This window comes from Garra rufa, chromosome 9 (genome assembly GCF_049309525.1).
Source record: "Garra rufa chromosome 9, GarRuf1.0, whole genome shotgun sequence".
NCBI lineage: Eukaryota > Metazoa > Chordata > Actinopteri > Cypriniformes > Cyprinidae > Garra > Garra rufa.
Window position 1 is genome coordinate 45,521,105 of NC_133369.1, and position 20,011 is coordinate 45,541,115.

The following is a 20,011-nucleotide window of genomic DNA, read 5'->3' on the forward strand; positions in this document are numbered from 1 at the left end:
ATTAAGTAAACATAAGCATAACTGTGTTATTGTTAGAAATATTTCAAAATCAGAAAAAACAGTAAGTCTCAAACATGATCATCAGTATTTTGTAGGGCTGGACCAGAATATTCGAATATTCGAATATTCGTTCGGTGGGTTGGCATTCGATTTAAAATTTTGAGATTCGAATATTCGGTTTTTTTTTTTCATACACCTTGCATCCCCCGCGAAACGGTTCTCATTCGCGCTTAAATGAATGAAGAAGATCAGACTGCTGCGCCACTAAAACAAGAAACAGCAAAAAAAAAAAAAAGAGAGAGAGAGAGAGAGAGAGAGAGAGAGAGAGAGAGAGAGAGACAGAGAGAGAGAAATTGAGTAATATTTAAGAGACACTATAATGTACAGTCGGACCCACTTGACTGGTTGAAGCAAAACTAGCGCTGTGACTGTCGTAATGACGAACCGCGCCTCTCCTTTAAATGCACGCAGTAAGCTGGCCGCAAAGCTCCAGCAAAAATAATCACCATGAATGTGTCGGGAAAAAGTAAGGAGATATTTGAATTATTTATTAATGAACTAGTATTTGACAAAAAGATGAAGTGGACGACCCTGATGCCATTTGCTCATTGGACTCGCCTTTAATACCTAAATGCATATGCATTAGGCCTATAGCTAAAGGAAGAGTTTTGTTTTCGATTTAAATTATTTGAATTATTTTTTTTATAGTTTCGGATGATATATTAGTCTTACCCTTATGAGCAAAAATTAAGTTTCACATAGCGCTTGCTGGCGCTTCATGTTCTGCAAAGCGTTCTTATATTTATGGGTTTTAATTGAAATCATGATGACTTGATCGTTACTTTAAAAAACAAAAACTTAAATTTAACAAATAAAAAGTGTTCCAAATATATTTCTAAATTAACTTTATAACCTAAGTAAACGAAAATAAATGTAATCACTTTGCTATTAAAAACAGCAGCTGTGTAATGGGGAAGAGAAAGAGAAAACAGACCGGTTCCAGTCAGACTCGGGCCAGTAATTCTGATGAGCTGTCGGAGAAGGTCCGGGCAAAGTTTTAGTAATGTTTGCAACGAATGTTTGTTTAATAGCCGATTTAACATTCTTATTTAGGCTAGATTCATATTTAAATGTATTATTTATTTGATTAATTTTAGCGTTTTGTAGGCTGATTGTTCACTGACTGAAGTGCTCAAATAAACACGCACGTTTGTTAATAATGTTTGGGCCTCATTTATTTTGGGTTTCAAAATAATATACTTAGGCTATGTATTTTATATAGGCTTATATACACAAACGTTATATATAATGTGTATATATATTTATTAATAAATAATTTAGATATGAATAATTTATTTATATATAAACACCGCGCCATTTTTTTCGTTCTTCTTTACCCTTTAAGGTGCCATAATTACTGTGTTAATTTCTGATTTGGGAGTGATTTGTTTGTTGAAAAATGTTAGGCTACCTTATTAAAAGTATTGCACTTAACAGACCTGTGTGTTTTGTATCACTAGCGCGGTTTCCGTTCATGAAGCATATAAGCTCTGCCTGCGTGAGGCACGCCGCATCCAGCAATGTTCTATTACAATTTATTAATTCTGAACGTGTGGTGTGTCCATATTACACCAACATGCAACACTGCACTCCCTTGGGTCCACAGCAAAAATCGTTTGGATGTACTGTTCTCGACATAATAAAAATGCAAACAGAAGGGCATATAGAGATTCCTGCCTTTATTAAAGAGAAGAATATGTTCAGCCCCTCCCACCGAAGCTTCGAATATTCGATGTTGATTACTACCGAAGCTTCGAAGCTCAAAAAATGGTATTCGGACCAGCCCTAGTATTTTGAGAAACGTTTATTTGTTCATCTCTCAATCATTATTGTATTGCATTGTATTATATGTTTTGAAAATTGAAATATCATCTTACTAAGCCATATTATTCATCATTTTATGTCAGCATCTGCTATACTGTTAATATAAATACCTAATTGATTTACATTACAAGCATCCAAATTTCATCTTACTTTTTGTCAATATAAATATCCAAATCTGCATCAAAATTGCATATTTTTGCTCAGTTTGAGTCTCTGAATAAATTGAGCAGTTTTTTCCTCATAATCTTGATACTCTTTTTCTGTATCAAATATTATAATGAACAAAAAAAACACATATGCAAACTAAGTTGTTTTACTAAGGTCTATAAAGATTAACATAGGGTGCATCTATTTCTAAATTATCCTTCAAACCCCCAAATGTCATTTCATTTACATGATGAGGTGTAATCTGATTAGATATGGACATTAATATGAGTAATAAACGCAGATGTCAGGGTGAACTATGACTTACTCTTTGAGTTTGCTGTCAGAGCAGAGGATGTACAGCACTTTGACTGCTTGAACGGCCTGACAAGACTGATGATCTCCGGGATGAACGTCATCTGCGGAGATGAAGCTGTCGCCCTTCGCTGCTGCGACAGGAAATGAGGCGACCAGAGCGTCTGTGTTCAGAAGCCACAGCTGATAATTAAAAGAGAAAAGAAATTACCTAAAGATTAGGTTAAAACGGGACATAATGTGTAAAAAAAAGTCTCTTTGTTTTCTTCTGTCAGATTGACCACTGTCATTGGTAAAGAAACTAGATGAGTAAAGTTCATAAACAAACTTGTCTGATGTATGAAAGTTCAAAATATATATATTTTTTGAAGATGTGGCAACACTTTAGATTAGAGAACACTATTATGGCAAGCCATTTTAGCCTAAAATATACTAAGCATTACTTGTCGTAATTGCATTTTTACTATTTACTAGTAACAACACCAACTAATGAGCTCTCTATTGGAGTTTGGAATTGTTACTAGTAATAATTCCATTTAGAGAACTCTCCAATTGATTTGATTAAACATATATTTAATATATATTTAATAAAACAATATATTTTTTTACCAGCAAAAATTGAATTATACAGCTCTGTAATTGCATTTTTACTGGTAATAATTAAATAAGAGAACTCTCTAATAAGAATTGTTACTAGCAAGAACTGAATTCGAGAGCTCTATTTGGAATTGTTACTAGTAAGAATTGAATTATAGAGCTCTCTAATTGAATTGTTGCTAGTAAGAACTGAATTCGAGAGCTCTGTATTTGGAATTGTTACTATTAATAATTGAATTATAGAGCTCTCTAATTGAATTGTTACTAAAAATAATTGAATTATAGAGCTCTCTAATGAATTGTTACTAAAAAGAATTGAATTATAGAGCTCTCTAATTGAATTGTTACTAGTAAGAATTGAATTATAGAGCTCTCTAATTGAATTGTTGCTAATAAGAACTGAATTCGAGAGCTCTGTATTTGGAATTGTTACTATTAATAATTGAATTATAGAGCTCTCTAATTGAATTGTTACTAAAAAGAATTGAATTATAGAGCTCTCTAAATGAATTGTTACTAAAAAGAATTGAATTATAGAGCTCTCTAATTGAATTGTTACTAGTAAGAATTGAATTATAGAGCTCTCTAATTGAATTGTTGCTAGTAAGAACTGAATTCGAGAGCTCTGTATTTGGAATTGTTACTATTAATAATTGAATTATAGAGCTCTCTAATTGAATTGTTACTAAAAAGAATTGAATTATAGAGCTCTCTAATTGAATTGTTACTAAAAAGGATTGAATTATAGAGCTCTCTAATTGAATTGTTACTAATAAGAATTGAATTATAGAGCTCTCCAATTGAATTGTTACTATTAATAATTGAATTATAGAACTCTCTAATTGAATTGTTACCAGTAAGAATTGAATTAGAGCTCTCTAATTGAATTGTGACTAGTAAGAATTGAATTATAGAACTCTCTAATTGAATTGTTACCAGTAAGAATTGAATTATAGAGCTCTCTAATTGAATTGTTACTATTAATAATTGAATTATAGAGCTCTCTTATTGAATTGTTACCAGTAAGAATTGAATTAGAGCTCTCTAATTGAATTGTGACTAGTAAGAATTGAATTATAGCGCTCTCTAATTGAATTGTTACTAATAAAAATTGAATTATAGAGGTCTCCAATTGAATTGTTACTAGTAAGAATTGAATTCGAGAGCTCTGCATTTAGAATTATTACTAGTAATAATTGAATTATAGAGCTCTTTAATTAAATTGTTATTAGTAAGAATTGAATTCGAGAGCTCTCTAATTGAAATGTTACTAGTAAGAATGGAATTTGAGAGTTCTGTAATTGAATTGTTACTAGTAAGAATTGAATTATAGAGCTCTCTAATTGAATTGTTACTAGTGAGAATGGAATTATAGAGCTCTCTAATTGAATTGTTACTAGTAAGAATGGAATTATAGAGCTCTCTAACTGAATTGTTACTAGTAATAATTGAATTCGAGAGCTCTGTATTTGGAATTGTTACTATTAATAATTTAATTATAGAGCTCTCTAATTGAATTGTTACTAAAAAGAATTGAATTATAGAGCTCTCTAATTGAATTGTTACTAGTAAGAATGGAATTATAGAGCTCTCTAACTGAATTGTTACTAGTAATAATTGAATTCGAGAGCTCTGTATTTGGAATTGTTACTAGTAATAATTGAATTATAGAGCTCTTTAATTGAATTGTTATTAGTAAGAATTGAATTAAAGAGCTCTCTAATTGAATTGTTACTAGTAAGAATTGAATTCGAGAGCTCTGTATTTGGAATTATTACTTGTAATAATTGAATTAAAGAGCTCTTTAATTGAATTGTTACTGGTAAGAATTGAATTATAGAGCTCTCTAACTGAATTGTTACTAGTAATAATTGAATTATAGAGCTCTCTAATTGAATTTTTACTAGTAAGAATTGAATTATAGAGCTCTGTATTTGGAATTGTTACTATTAATTGAATTATAGAGCTCTCTAATTGAATTGTTACTAGTAAGAATTGAATTATAGAGCTCTCTAATTGAATTGTTACTAGTAAGAATTGAATTCGAGAGCTCTGTATTTGGAATTGTTACTATTAATAATTTAATTATAGAGCTCTCTAATTGAATTGTTACTAAAAAGAATTGAATTATAGAGCTCTCTAATTGAATTGTTACTAGTAAGAATTGAATTCGAGAGCTCTATATTTGGAATTGTTATTAGTAAAAATTGAATTCAAGAGCTCTGTAATTGCATTTTTACTAGTAAGAATTAAATTAGACAGCTCTCTAATCAGAATTGTTACAATTAAAAACTGAATTAGAGAGCTCTGTAATTGGAATTATTACTAGTATTTGTACTAGTAACTGATTTAGAGAGTTCTCTAATTGGAATTGTTACTAGTAAGAATTCAACTGTAGAGCTCTCTAATTGAATTGTTACTAGTTAGAATTGAATTATAGAGCTGTCTAACTGAATTGTTATTATTAAAACTTTAATTATAGAGCTCTCTAATTGAATTGTTACTAGTAAAAATGCAATTACGACGTGTAACACTTTTAGGCTAAAACAGCTTGCCATATGGCATACACTAGTAACTACTGACTAGTTGCTTATTAGCATGCATATTACTGAAACATCTTCAAAAAAAAAAAAAAAAAATTTTTTTTTTTTTTTACAGAGTATTAGGTTTAATATCTGTACCAAAATCACAGCTCTGCCATCTGGGGTTTGGATGGAAAAGCGAAATATACTCTGTGCCGATGACAGCTCGACCAGCCGGGATGATAGAGTTTGCTCCAAGAATCGCTGCCTGTTTGAGACACAACAAAAACCCTCCAACTGAATGTGATCTACAGATGACACCAAAATTAATGAATCAAATGAACTCGCTAACCTTTCTGAATTAGGCTCGGACACTAAACTGAGTCGTGTTATATCACACTCTCCATCTTCACGTGGCTTCGCTAATATTTCAGTGATGTAAAACTTCAGCACCTCTGAAACACAAAGGACAGTGAAATATATTAAACACACAAAATTGCACATTATCAACAGCTGGAGGTGTACCATTATTAGAAATTGTGTGCATAATATGTGAGTGTGTTTCTTGTAATAAAGAACAAAGTTATAATATAATTCTGAGCTAAAAAAAAAAATGTTTTCCAGGCCAAATATTGAAAACTATTTTGGGAATGGAAATGAGTCTCAACTGTATACTGTGTAGAAAACAATGTAGAAATAGTAGGGATATGTTAGCAGATGTTGTCTAAAGCAAAACCCTAAATCATCTTCTTGTGCATTTGCAGACTGGTTTGTAATTAATTAGGTTGGCTTGAGAAAGCTAACCTACTGATTTGCTAATTAAGGTTTTTATTCTTCTTCTTAGACTAAATTTCTGAACGTTATCCCTCCTTTCAGCTTTCAAGCTAGAACCACAAAACTCAGCCCAGCTCTTCAGACTGATCTGACTAAGTGTGCTTTATCTTTTCAGACTGATCCGACTTATACTGCCCTCCAAAGGCAAAGCGCAGTAACTACGCATTTGGTCAAAATTGAGTTAAGGCTTAAAATGGACTGTGACAACGCTTTTGTCTTGTGGCAAAGTCTCCTGGTTCAATTTTGTCCCAGAGAAACAAGAGTGTCAACATGTTTGACTAGCTGGCGTAAAAACTTTAAAGGCATTTTTCGCAGTTTCAGTGTTGGTGTAGTTACTGCACTTTGTCTTTGGAGGGCAGTATAGTTTCTATAAAATTGAAGCTAACTACTTTCTAATCATGCTACCAACTTGCTAATAATCTAATATATCTATATACAGTTCAAAACTGAGCTTTTACACTGCAAAAAAATGCTTTTCTTACTTAGATTTTTTGTCTTGTTTCCAGCCAAAATATCTAAAAAATCTTAAATCAGGAAGGATTTTCTAGACAAGTAAAAACCTGTGTCTTGTTTTTAGTAAAAACAAGTCAAAATTAAGTGAGTTTTTGCTTAAAACAAGCAAAATAATCGGCCAATGGGGTAAGAAAAAAAATCTTATTTCAAGCAGACAACTAGATTATTTTTCTTACCCCATTGGCAGATTATTTAGCTTGTTTTAAGCAAAAACTCACCTAATTTTGACTTGTTTTTACTAAAAACAAGACACAAATTTTTACTTGTCTAGAGAATCCTTCCTGATTCAAGAAGTTTTTGATATTTTGGCTGGAAACAAGACAAAAAAAATCTAAGTAAGAAAAGCATTTTTTGCAGTGTACAGCTGCTTTAAACTTTCAAGCTAGGCTTTCTCAAGCTAACCTAATGTTTGTCTTGACAAACTTTTTTTTTATCTGGTTAAATTTGTAATATGTAATTCTGACTGGATTCTGCAGTCAAGTATTTTAGATTAACTACTAAACAGTTTAAATGGCTGTTGTCGAGTCACACACATCTACACAGATTGTTTCAAAGCAGTTTCACATTAATAAACAGGAATATAACAGTGTTAATGTTCATCAATTATGAAACAAATTTCAGCTGCACAGAAGATAATAGCGTCATTAAGTCAAGCCACATTTATCTCTTTATTGTTTTATACAGAACAGATGGTTTCGGAGCAGCTTCACATTAATAAACAAGTGAATAACAGTGTTATGCTGTAAATTTCAGGTAAAAGGCAGCTCTACAGAAGGCCATACACTGCAAAAAATGCTTTTCTAGCTGAGATGTTGTCTTGTTTCCAGACAAAATATCTAAAAATTCTTAAATCAAGAAGGATTTTCTAGATGAGTAAAATCCTTTTCTTGTTTTCAGTAAAAACAAGTCAAAATTAAGTGAGTTTTTGCTTAGAACAAGCAAAATAATCTGCCAATGGGGTAAGAAAAAAATGTTATTTCAAACAGACAAAACAAGATTATTTTGCTTGTTTTAAGCAAATATGCACTTAATTTTGACCCTTTTTTCTGAATACAAAACAATTTTTAATCGTCTAGAAAATGCTTTTTGATTTAAGAATTTTTAGATATTTTGGCTGCAAACAAGACAAAAAAAATCTAAGCTAGAAAAGCATTTTATGCAGTGTAGAGTCATTATTTAGCTCTGTTTACTTAGGTGAGAATTCAACTTTCAGTTTTGATGTTTTTGATCAAGATTGTTTGTAGTTTAGTCCAGCCCTATCGCGATTCTTGTCTTTCTGTCCCCAGCTGTAAGACCTCTTCCAATTATAATTAAGATTTTCTCATACTATTTAACGTATTTAAAACTTTTTATGGTCTCAAAATTGATACATGAATATCGGTAAGAGCAAACAGGATTTGAAAACTTCATCAAAGGGGAAGATTTCAATAGAGAAGACAAGAGTTATTCAGGTTTATAAAATCATGAGGGCGAGTTAATGCATGTTCATTTGTGAAATGGTGGTAAAACGCAAAAAAAAAAAAACTACAGAATTTTCAATCACTGCAAATAAAACTTGGCAAACAGCTAAACAGACTAGTTTTGTTTCAAAAGCACAGCACTTTTATAAACACCCAAGAGTGTAAAAACATTTCAAAGCATATTTGAGTCTCAGGCTGTTGGTAATGGAAACAATGAATGGCTTATATGCATCATGAGTAATGGATGACATTTTGATTTATATAGAAAACGCTCTGGTTTTCTTCATTTGCAATGGTGCGTTACCACAGTTATTATACTGCTTTGCTTTCCATACCTGAAGAGACTTCCTCTCCCAGCACCGCAGAGCAGCTCCTACAGGAAACCATCACACTCTTACTGCTGCGCTTCTGTTGTGGACACACACACAAATACTGCGGTCAAAGGCAAATCTGGTCATACGCTGATTTATATGGCAGTGGTTATATGTGACCCTGGACCACAAAACCAGTCATAAGGTTAAATTTTACAAAACTGAGATGTATATATACAGCTTAGTAAATAAGCTTTCTATTGATGTATGGTTTGTTAGGATAGGACAATATTTGGCCGAGATACAACTATTTGAAAATCTGGAATCTGAGGGTGCAAAAAAATTAAAATACTGAGAAAATCACCTTTAAAGTTGTCCAAATTAGGTTCTTAACAATGCATATTACTAATCAAAAATTACATTTTGATACATTTACAGTAGGAATTTTACAAAAAATCTTCATGGAACATGATCTTTACTTAATTTCCTAATGATTTTTGGCATAAAAGAAAAATCAATCATTTTGACCCATGCAATGTATTTTTGGCTATTGCTACAAATATACCCCAGCGACTTAAGACTGGTTTTGTGGTCCAGGGTCACATATGGTAAAGCATATTTCAGGTTCAGACAGTTCACCTGGCAGCCATATTCATAACAGCAAAAAACAGCAGCTACAGTGCCTTGCGAAATTTTTCATACCCCTTCATTTTTTTCACATTTTGTTATGTTGCTGCCTTATGTTAAACTACTTTAAATTACTTTTTTTTCCCCACATCAATCTACACTCCCTACTCCATAATGGCAAAGCAAAAAATAGGTTTTTAACATTTGTGCAAATGTATTAAAAATAAAAACTGAAAAGATCCTGTTGCATAAGTATTCATACCCTTTTCTGGGACACTCGAAATTTAGCTCAGGAGCATTCATATTGCTTCTAGATGTTCCTACACTTGGAGTGGAGTTAAACTGTGGCAAATTCATTTGAAAGAGTCTGATTTAGAAAGGCACACACCTCTCAGAAAAGGTCTAACAGCTGAAAATGCATATCAGAGCAAAAACCAAGTCCTGAGGTCAAGATAACTGCGTGTAGAGCTCAGTGACAGACTTGCGTTAAGGCGATGATCTAGGGAAGAGTTCAGATAAAAATCTGCTGCATTGAAGGTTGACAGAAGCATTCTCCATAATGGAAGACGACTGGAACGACTAGGACTCTAGAAAATATCTGCCAGCCCCCATCCAAGCTGACAGAGATGGAGAGGTGAAAAGGTGAGGCAAAGAATGGCAGATAATTGCCAAATGCAGATGTGCAAAGCTTGTCACATCATACCCAAAAAGACTTGAGGCTGTAAAGGTGCTTCAACTATGTACTGAGTTACTTTGGAGTTAATAGTGAATACTTATGCAATCTACTTATTTCAGTGTTTTTGCTTTGTCATTATTATGGTGTATGGAGTGTAAATTGATGTGGGGGAAAACTAATTTAAAGCAGTTTAACATAATGCTGCAACAAAATGTGAAAAAAATGAAGGGGTATGAATACTTTTGCAGGGCACTGTATTTCCAGCCATACAAGTACTTTGTACTACTTTTCTTTTTAACTGGATGTGTTGTGTTGCAGCTATTCAACCCTATTATACAAATTATTGTTAAATAAATAAATTAATTAGAAAGTAATACAAACTACCTTCAAATGTCAGTGTCAGTAATATTATTATTTTAAAAAAAAATACTTTTTTTTCAGTAAGGATGCATTAAATTGATCAAAATTGACTAAATATTTGTAATATTACAATGTTTCCATTTCAAATAAATGTATTTCTTTGTATTTCAATTAATTTAAAAAATCCTGAAAAATAAGTGTATGATGGTTTCCACAGAAATATGAAGCAATGTTTTTAACATTATTAAAAATCACAAATGTTTCTTGAAGATGATTTCTGAAGCATCTTAAGCAAAAAAAAAAAAAAAAAAAAAGATCAAAAATATTTACCTTAGTTTACAGGAAATATAAAGTACTGTTCAAAATTTTAGGGTAAGTTAATAATAATATAATTAATTACATAAGATAATAAACTCATCAAAATGTAGAGAAATACTTTAAATGTTATAAAAGATTTTTATTTCAAATAATTGTTCTTCTTTGGAACTTTCTAAACAGTTTTCAACATTGATAATCAGAAATGTTCAGCAAATGAGCATATTAGAATGATTTTTGAAGGATCATGTGACACTGAAGACTGAAGTAACGATGCAAAAAATTTAACTTTGATCACAGGAATAAATTACATTTTAAAATATATTCAAATAGAAAGCAGGTATTTTAATTAATAATAATATTTCACAATATTACAGATTTTACTGTCTTTTTAATTAAATAAATGCAGTCTTGGTGACTTCCCTCAAAAAAAAAAAAAAAAAAATCTTACTCTAAATTATGAATGATTGGGAAAATTCAACATAACATTGGTTAGTTTATTAATAAATTGTACACATTTTATAAATTTTAACTGGATGTGTCAGTTGCAGCCATTCAACACTACTATACAAGTTATTGTTAAATAAATAAATAAATAAATAAATTAGAAAAATATATATTTTACCAGAAAGACAAACTATTTTTAAAAGGTCAGGGTCAGTAAGATTACTATTTTGAAAAAAAAAAAGGTTATTGTTAAGTAAATAAATAAAATAGAAAAAAAAATCAAACATATTTTACTATAGTTAACAGGAAATATAAACTACTGTTCCAAATGTTAGAGTAAGCTAATAATAATAATTAATTAACTTAATTTATAATTAATTGATTACATACGATAATAAATTCATCAAAATTGAAGGAAAATATTTTTAATGTGACAAAAGATCTCAAATAAATGTTGTTCTTTAGAGCTTTCTATTAATAAAAAAAGTCTTAAATAATAAGCGTATCATGGTTTTCACAGAAACAACTGTTTTTAACACTGATAATAATCAGAAATATTTCTTAAACAGCAAATCAGCATATTTTAATGATTTCTGAAGGATCATGTGACACTGAAGACTGGAGTAATGATGCTGAAAATTCAGCTTTGATCACAGAAATAAATTGCATTTTAATATATATTCAAATATAAAACAGTTATTTTAATTAATAATAATATTTTACAATTGTACTGTATTTACTGTATTTTTAATCAAATAAATGCAGCCTTGGTGAGCAGAAAATACTTCCCTCAAAAACATAAAAAAAATGATTTTTTTTTTTTTTAAATAACTGCACACTAACATTTTTGGATGACAAAATAACAAGCCTAGATTACTTTAGGTCAAAATCTGCACACCTGTGACTTGCCATTTTGGTAACAAGGTAAAAAAAAAAAAATGCAACTCTCATATAACACGAACAGAAAATAAAACATTCTCATGTAATATTTATTTTGTCCTCCTGAGGCTGAACACTTCTTTTCACTAAGCATTTGTTAAAAAAAAGTGTTTCTCACTTCTGCAGAAAATCTGCAAGCAATTTTTCAACTAGTTTTCAAACTTCTGCTTCAGCCGTATGCTGAAGATATTTAGTTAAAAAAAAAAAAGAAATCAATAAGAAGGCATACAGCAATGTGCTGAAGTCGTTTAGGATTGAAAAAGCACTGGAAAGCGTGTTTTTATCTCCTCGGCATGACTACGGGCTACACACAGATTGAGCTTGAGAAATGAATCAATCCCTCTTAAAGACATGATCGGTTCTCCTCCGCGGCCCGGCCGACCGTAATGGTTTTAAGACTGGATTTCCTCCCCGCCTCTTCAGCTTTTACTATGATGAAAGGAAGCCATCTGCCTGCTCTGTCAAGCCTCAGGCTGTGTAAGTGAGATCCTTGCACTGCTTAGTGTGGAAAACTCACAACTGCATGTGTCTTTGTGTCAACAGCTCTGAAGCTTCACCATTTTGTCAGAAAGAAATCAGACTTTTAGCGCTTTGTTGCATTTGTAGCAGTGCTATTTTGCTTAGTTTAATCACAGATCTTTAAACTCTACACTACAGCCAAGGTTTCAAATTAACACTCGCCAAATGCGGGTAAAGATCAGCTGTGGCGGTTAACACTGTAAAATCATCTTTAATTCGTATATGTTTAGGGCTGCAACTAACGATTATTTTAATAATCGATTAATCTGTCGATTATTTTTTCGATTAATCGATGAATCGGATAAAAAACCAAGGGATTTACAACCCTTTATTCAAAAACAGAACTAAAATCTTTAGAAAGTGCACTAACATGTTGCTCCTTGAACTGTTATAATAATAATAATAAAATAAAAATGGACTAACACAAAAAACATACACATGTATGCTTTACATCTGCCAAATATATAGACTAAATAAACTAAAATTACTATCCGTCAAGACAGCGGCTTGCATGCTGCATTTCCCATCAAGAAGCCTTTTAAAATTAAATTCCTCAGTGCGCATTAAAAAAGTCATGTGACTTTGCACGCTGGAACGGGATAACTTGACTAACTTTCTGCTACATTCATTCTGCCATGGCGGTGTTTAGTGTCCTGCCATCAGCAGCGACCAGCTGGAAGAGTTCCGCATTCAAATGCACGCAAAACTGGCCTCAAAGCCCCAGCAAAAGTAATTACCATGAATGTGTCAAGGCAAAAATTAAGAAAATATTCGAATTACTTATTAATAAACTAGTATTTTCTGATTCAGTGTTGCAAAGATGAAATTGACGATCCTGCCATCTGCTCATTAATGCCTAATGCATCTTTATGGATTAGCTAATGAAAGAGTTTTGTTTTCGATTTTAATTATTTCGTTTTATAGTAAAATAATAATTTAAAGCTTTCTATAGATATTGTGTTTGTGAGGCAATTACCTGGGTTTCGGTTAATTATTGTGAAGCGCTCCTGTTTAAACCAAAGATATCAAGCGTATTCTGTTTGTTTTCTTTAAGAGTACACACAAACTAAGGTAGACCCTTTACAGTTCCGGCCCGGGTGGTAAATTACTCTTACCTTTATGAGCAAAAAATTCCACATTGCACTGGCGTCTCCATGTCCTGCAAAGCGCGCTTCTCTCCGCACAAACTTTGGATTTATATTGATTGAATGATTAAACTAATATTGTGATATGTTTAAGTTTTTTATATCAATGGATTTTAATTTAAATCGCGATGAATTAAGCAGGCTTTTGATCTGTCTGCCGCTGTTTGCTAGGTATAACTTTAAAAAACAAAAACTTGAATTTAACAAACAAAAAGTGTTCCAAATATATCTCTAAATTAACTTTATAAACTAAAGGAACGAAAATAAATGTAATCACTTTGCTATTAAAATCAGCAGCTGTGTAATGAGGAAGAGAAAGAGAAAAAAAGACAGTCGGACTGGAAATTCAGTCGGCCAAAAATTGATGAGCTGTCGGACAATTTTACAAGGAATGTTTGTTTAATAACCTATATAATATTCTTAGGCTACTTTCTTAATTAAATATATTATTTCTTTGATTTATTTTAGCGTTTTTAGGCTGCTTGTTAGCTGACTGAAGTGTAGGCTATATATAAAAAAACAACGTGCCACCGTCACAGCCCTATTCAAAACTGAGACGATTTCACCTCAGCAGAGCTCCTCTTTCTCCTTACGGTTGTGGTATGTTTTCGACACATTATACAGACAGACAGTGTTACAAAAACTATAGAAGTAGTTTTCTCCATCTCCACTATCCAACGACCCGTACAGCAGCTGTTTTGCGATCGAGCATTGGCTGCTGTGAAAGTACGCTAGCCAAAGTAGGCTTAAATATCAAACATGTTTGATATAAATCGGGGCAGCATATATATATATATATATATATATATATATATATATATATATATATATATATATATAATGTAGAAACGGTGCTTTATGCTCAAATGTTCCAGTTTTGCGCATAAGTTAAATTTGCATTTTTGGATGGAAACACAGTTTATGAGGTGCCGAACTCTGCTGGCATCAGTGCGGGAGAGAGACCGAATGTGTCCACTCCGCTCTGCGCTCAATTTTTTTTAAATATATATAATAACAACCAAATGTCTCTGCGTCGCGCGACACAACGAATCGATTATGAAATTCGTTGCCAACGCTTTTAGTAATCGATTTTTATCGATTTTATCGATTCGTTGTTGCAGCCCTATATATGTTCACTCATTAATTTATTGGGGAAGTTCATGCAAGCCAAATCTAGACAATTTTAGCGCAAATACTGAAAGGAGTAGTTCACTTTCAGAACAAAAAAAGTTACAGATAATGTACTCATCCCCTTGTCATCCAAGATGTTTATGTTTCTTTCTTCAGTCGTAAGGAAATTATGTTTTTTGAGGAAAACATTTCAAGATTTCTCTCCATAAAATGGAGCTCTATGGTGCCCCCGAGTTTGAACTTCCAAAATGCAGCTTCAAAGGGCTCTAAACGATCACAGCTGAGGAAGAAGGGTCTTATCCCCCCTCCGTTAAAACATAACTGTGGTTTATCACACCTGAGTTCAGTTTCTCTAGCCACACCCAGGCCTGATTACTGCCACACCTGTTCGCAATCTAGAAATCGCTTAAATAGGACCTGCCTGACAAAGTGAAGTAGACCAAAAGATCTTCAAAAGCTACACATCATGTTGAGATCCAAAGAAATTCAGGAACAAATGAGAAAGTAAGTAATTGACATCTATCAATCTGGAAAAGGTTATAAAGCCATTTCTAAAGCTTTGGGACTCATTATTCACAAATGGCGAAAACAAGGAACAGTGGTGAACCTTCCCAGGAGTGGCCTGCCGACCAAAATTACTCCAAGAGCGCAGCGACGACTCATCCAAGAGGTCACAAAAGACCCCACAACAACATCTAAAGAACTGCAGGCCTCTCTTGCCTCAGTTAAGGTCAGTGTTCATGACTCCACCATAAGAAAGAGACTGGGCAAAAATGGCCTGCATGGTAGAGTTCCAAGACGAAAAACCGCTGCTGAGCAAAAAGAACATAAAGGCTCATCTCAGTTTTGCCAGAACACATCTTGATGATCCCCAAGACTTTTGGGAAAATACTCTGTGGACTGATGAGATAAAAGTTGAACTTTTTGGAAGGTGTGTGTCGCATTACATCTGGCGTAAAAGTAACACAGCATTTCAGAAAAAGAACATCATACCATCAGTAAAATATGGTGGTAGTGTGCTGGTCTGGGGCTGTTTTGCTGCTTCTGGACCTGGAAGATTTGCTGTGATAAATGGAACCATGAATTCTGCTGTCTACCAAAAAATCCTGAAGGACAATATCCGGCCATCTGTTCGTGACCTCAAGCTGAAGCGAACTTGGGTTCTGCACATAGACTGTAAAAAATATGGACGTAGTATCCGTGACGTCACCCGTAGGATTCTGAAGCGCTATTTTGAAGCCTAAAGTGGGCGGGAGTCGGCCGTCGCCATCTTGGAATTGCGTCACCGCGCGTCACTCCCGGATAATCAAAAATGGGCAAAAAGGCGGGACGTGGGTGGAGCTTGTTGCTGAAACCACGCCAGTCTAGCGCGACAGTGGTAACAGCAGCGGCAATCCCCCTGTCACTCAAGTGACCACGCCCTTAATTATGCAGAACTTTAAGGCTTAATATAACTTAAATGGATGAGTTATAAAAAAATTCACCCCCCTCACAGTTGACATGAAGGGCAAAACTAGCTATATAGACCAAAACCATTTTTTGAACCAGGCTGTAAACATACTTTTTTCTGCTGTAAAGTTGGGCATTTTAACATGGGGAGTCAATGGGACTGACTCCCTTCTGCAGCCAGTCTCTAGCGGCCAGTCGATGAATTGCAGTTTAAGTCACTTCCGTGTTGGTTTCAATAGAGAGAGCGGGAGGTTGCCCCTTGGTTCTGCAGCAGGACAATGATCCAAAACACACCAGCAAATCCACCTCTGAATGGCTGAAGAAAAACAAAATGAAGACTTTGGAGTGGCCTAGTCAAAGTCCTGACCTGAATCCTATTGAGATGCTGTGGCATGACCTTAAAAAGGCGGTTCATGCTCAAAAACCCTCCAATGTGGCTGAATAACAACAATTCTGCCAAGGTGAGTGGGCCAACATTCCTGCACAGCGCTGTAACAGACTCATTGCAAGTTATCGCAAACGCTTTATTGCAGTTGTTGCTGCTAAGGGTGGCCCAACCAGTTATTAAGTTTAGGGAGATATGTTAAAGGGTCAAAAAAAGGCACACTTGGCTCCTTCGCGGTCAAAAAATGACTGACATAGGAAATGAACAGGAAATATGAAAAACTGCAATAATTCAGAGAACGTTTTGGTGGTACAAGCTACAAATCAGCCATTGTGCTGGAAAAAAAAGTGTTCAGCAATCAAGAAATTTTAATGAGACATGTAGCATTTATTGAAAAATAATAATTAAATAATTAAATACAAAGAATATGTGACCCTGGACCACAAAACCAGTCTTAAGTCGCTGGGGTATATTTGTAGCAATAGTCAAAAATACATTGTATGGGTCAAAATTTTTGATTTTTCTTTTATGCCAAAAATCAATAAGAAATTAAGTAAAGTTCATGTTCCATGAAGATTTTTTGTAAAATTCCTACTGTAAACATATCAAAATGTAATTTTTGATTTGTAATATGCATTGTTAAGAACCTAATTTGGACAACTTTAAAGGTGATTTTCTCAGTCTTTTTGATTTTTTTGCATCCTCAGATTTCTGATTTCAAATAGATGTATCTCAGTCAAATATTGTCCTATCCTAACAAACCATACATCAATAGAAAGCTTATTTACTGAGCTTTCATATGATGTATAAATCTCAGTTTTGTCAAATTTAACCTTATGACTGGTTTTGTGGTCCAGGGTCACATATATTAATTCTAGTGGGAAAAAAAGTGTTTTGTAAAAATTGTATAAATATTGCATCGTATCATTAAAAAAAAAAAAAATCCTCAAAATTCTAAATAATAATCACAAAATATTATTGAACAAAAATGTTTTTCATTGATTTTCCTGAAGAAAAAAAAGTTACTTTTTAAGGCTTTGGTCACTTTTAAATGCGAAAAAACCCCCGAAGAGACCCAGAGGGTTAAATGTAAGAATTTGACTCAAAAGATGATGCACATTTTTAGAAAAATGGCTTTAAAGCTAAAAACGAGTTTAATTTTGTTGGAAAATATTAATTTCTTTCACTGCAGTGAACTGGCCACATAGAATATGAAGAATATCAAAGAATTCAGGAGTCAGCTGTCCACACACAATAAAACACTCAGCAAAATATCATCTAATTATGCTTATCAATATCAGTATCAGTAAAATCCCTGAAAATATTGAGATTTTTTATTGAGAATATTTATGTCAATATCACACACCCCTAGTACTGACACCAATTGATTTGAAATGGTTGCTTTGTCACGTTAGACAGCCTCAAGCTGTTGGTTTATTCCATGTTTTTTTTTTTTTTGGCTAGAAGAAGTTATGAATGGCCAGTAACTTAAATTAGTAGCCAAGTTGAAGTTAATTTCAATCCCTGGCTACAGCATACCTCTGCAGAAGCTTTCTGAAGTGAGTTTTCTTCTCGTACGAGGGTCCGCTCACAGCTGCCATCCCGAGCCAGCAGAAGAAACGTGTCACCAAGCAGACAGTCTCCATCTCGCGGGAGCAGCTTCCTGTTTGCGAAGGGATCGGGGTGGCAGCACCATTCGTCCACTAATGCATTCCAGTTTCCATTGGGCAAAGGAAGCACTCGTCCAAAAGCCCTTTTAGAGTTAGAAGACAATTTGATAACAGCTGAATGCTAAAATAATGTGTCTGATGGTGAACGTATCACTGTTTTGATACATTACTTCACCAAATCAATAGAAATAAAAAATAAACACTCCTAACCTGTCTTGAAGCAGCATGGACCCACAAGATTGGCACAGGAAGGAGTATTTCACATTGACCTGCAGCTGTCCAATCACACTGCAAGGACCTTCTGGAGGAATAAATAAATAAACAAAACTAAAGCAGACTTTAGGAAACATGCCAAGAGATGATATTTGTTTGGATAACCAATGATTCATCTGATAATACAGATTAGATAAGATCAGAAAACACTAGCAAACATCTGTAGTATTATTTACATATTATTAGAGTATGAATATTTAATTTTCACTTTTTAAGGGGAGACACTGCAGGCAAAAAAGCTGTTTTTTTCATGCACCTGTCAAGTTTGAGATTTTGGGCTTTTTGTTTTTTTATAAAGTGTTTTTTCAGACTAGTGGAAAGAAAACATCCAAAAGACTGTTAAGACACTTTATCTATTTTAAAGGCCATTTTCTCAAAACTTTCTCATTTGCATATTAAAACCTAAAATTTTAGAAAACTTGTAAAACAAAAAATGTTAGCAATAATCAATGTAATCAATCTGCAGTGTCTTGCCTTAACTTTAGACTTTTTTTTAATTTAAGTTTAATTTTTTGTATTCTTATTATACATTTTTGTCATATATATGGGCCATTCTACAGATTTAGCTTAAAGTCTAAGGTCTTGGAAAATGTTGTATGAATGCAAACTGTATCACATACAAGGTGCACATTTCTAGTAATTGTGCAGTTGATTCTCATATTGTATTTTCAATATTTAAGTTTTGGATTATTTGTCCTCTCCCCAAATTTGTCACTATCAAAACACAGCAATACATAATTTAATAAGGAGGTTATATTGACCTATTTAGATTTTGCTTACATCTTCCTTGCAATTTTTTTTTCTATTAAAACATATTCAGAGAAAATTCAATAATAATACAATTTTGACAATATTTCTAGTGTGATTTATGAGATTTGTTGTATTTTGAATCCAATTATTATTATTATTATTATTATTATTTTGTAAAAGGCAAAAAGTTGATCATACTGATTTCAAAGTTAAGGATTGATTAGTTTGAATATACAGTGAACCAGACACTATTATGACATCTTTGTTGATAATTACTATACTATATTTTTGACAGTTTCAGTAGTGACAGTAATGTTTTCGTATAAAATTTTAACCCACATACTTAAACACTACTAAAACATACTAAAAATTTTGCATAACTGTACTTAAATTTTGTTGTAGTGGTGTAGTTAAAATCAGTCTCAGCCAAATGGCTAAAACATACAGTTTCAGTAGTGACATGAAATGCAGGACAAATATTCACTTTTTAAAATAAAATAAAAATCTAAAATGGAATCATTTTCATAAGTTTCAATAGATAATAAAATAAACATTTAAGATTTGAATACTTAAATGCTTTTTAAATGTGTTTTTGGTTGTTGAACAGCAGTTTGCACCAATTCTGTAGAATGTCCCATTTATGTCATATATACTGTACATGACATTTTGTCAAGTCAAAAAGTATCACAGGTTCCAAAAACATTAAGCAGCACAACTGTTTCAAATATAGACAATAAATGAGAAT

General features: G+C 32.9%; 1 protein-coding gene across 2 annotated transcripts in view; it reads right to left on the reverse strand.

Moving 5' to 3' along the window:
- Positions 1-20,011, reverse strand: part of ube3d (ubiquitin protein ligase E3D) — a 41,760-nt gene that overhangs the window by 18,158 nt on the left and 3,591 nt on the right. For both annotated transcript variants that reach the window (XM_073847732.1, XM_073847731.1), the window contains exons 3-8: positions 18,454-18,544; positions 18,113-18,326; positions 8,605-8,677; positions 5,815-5,917; positions 5,622-5,730; positions 2,357-2,526 (exon numbers count right to left, since the gene is read on the reverse strand). In XM_073847732.1, coding sequence (XP_073703833.1) covers positions 2,357-2,526; positions 5,622-5,730; positions 5,815-5,917; positions 8,605-8,677; positions 18,113-18,326; positions 18,454-18,544 — 760 coding nt within the window. The remainder of the gene's footprint in view (positions 1-2,356; positions 2,527-5,621; positions 5,731-5,814; positions 5,918-8,604; positions 8,678-18,112; positions 18,327-18,453; positions 18,545-20,011) is intronic.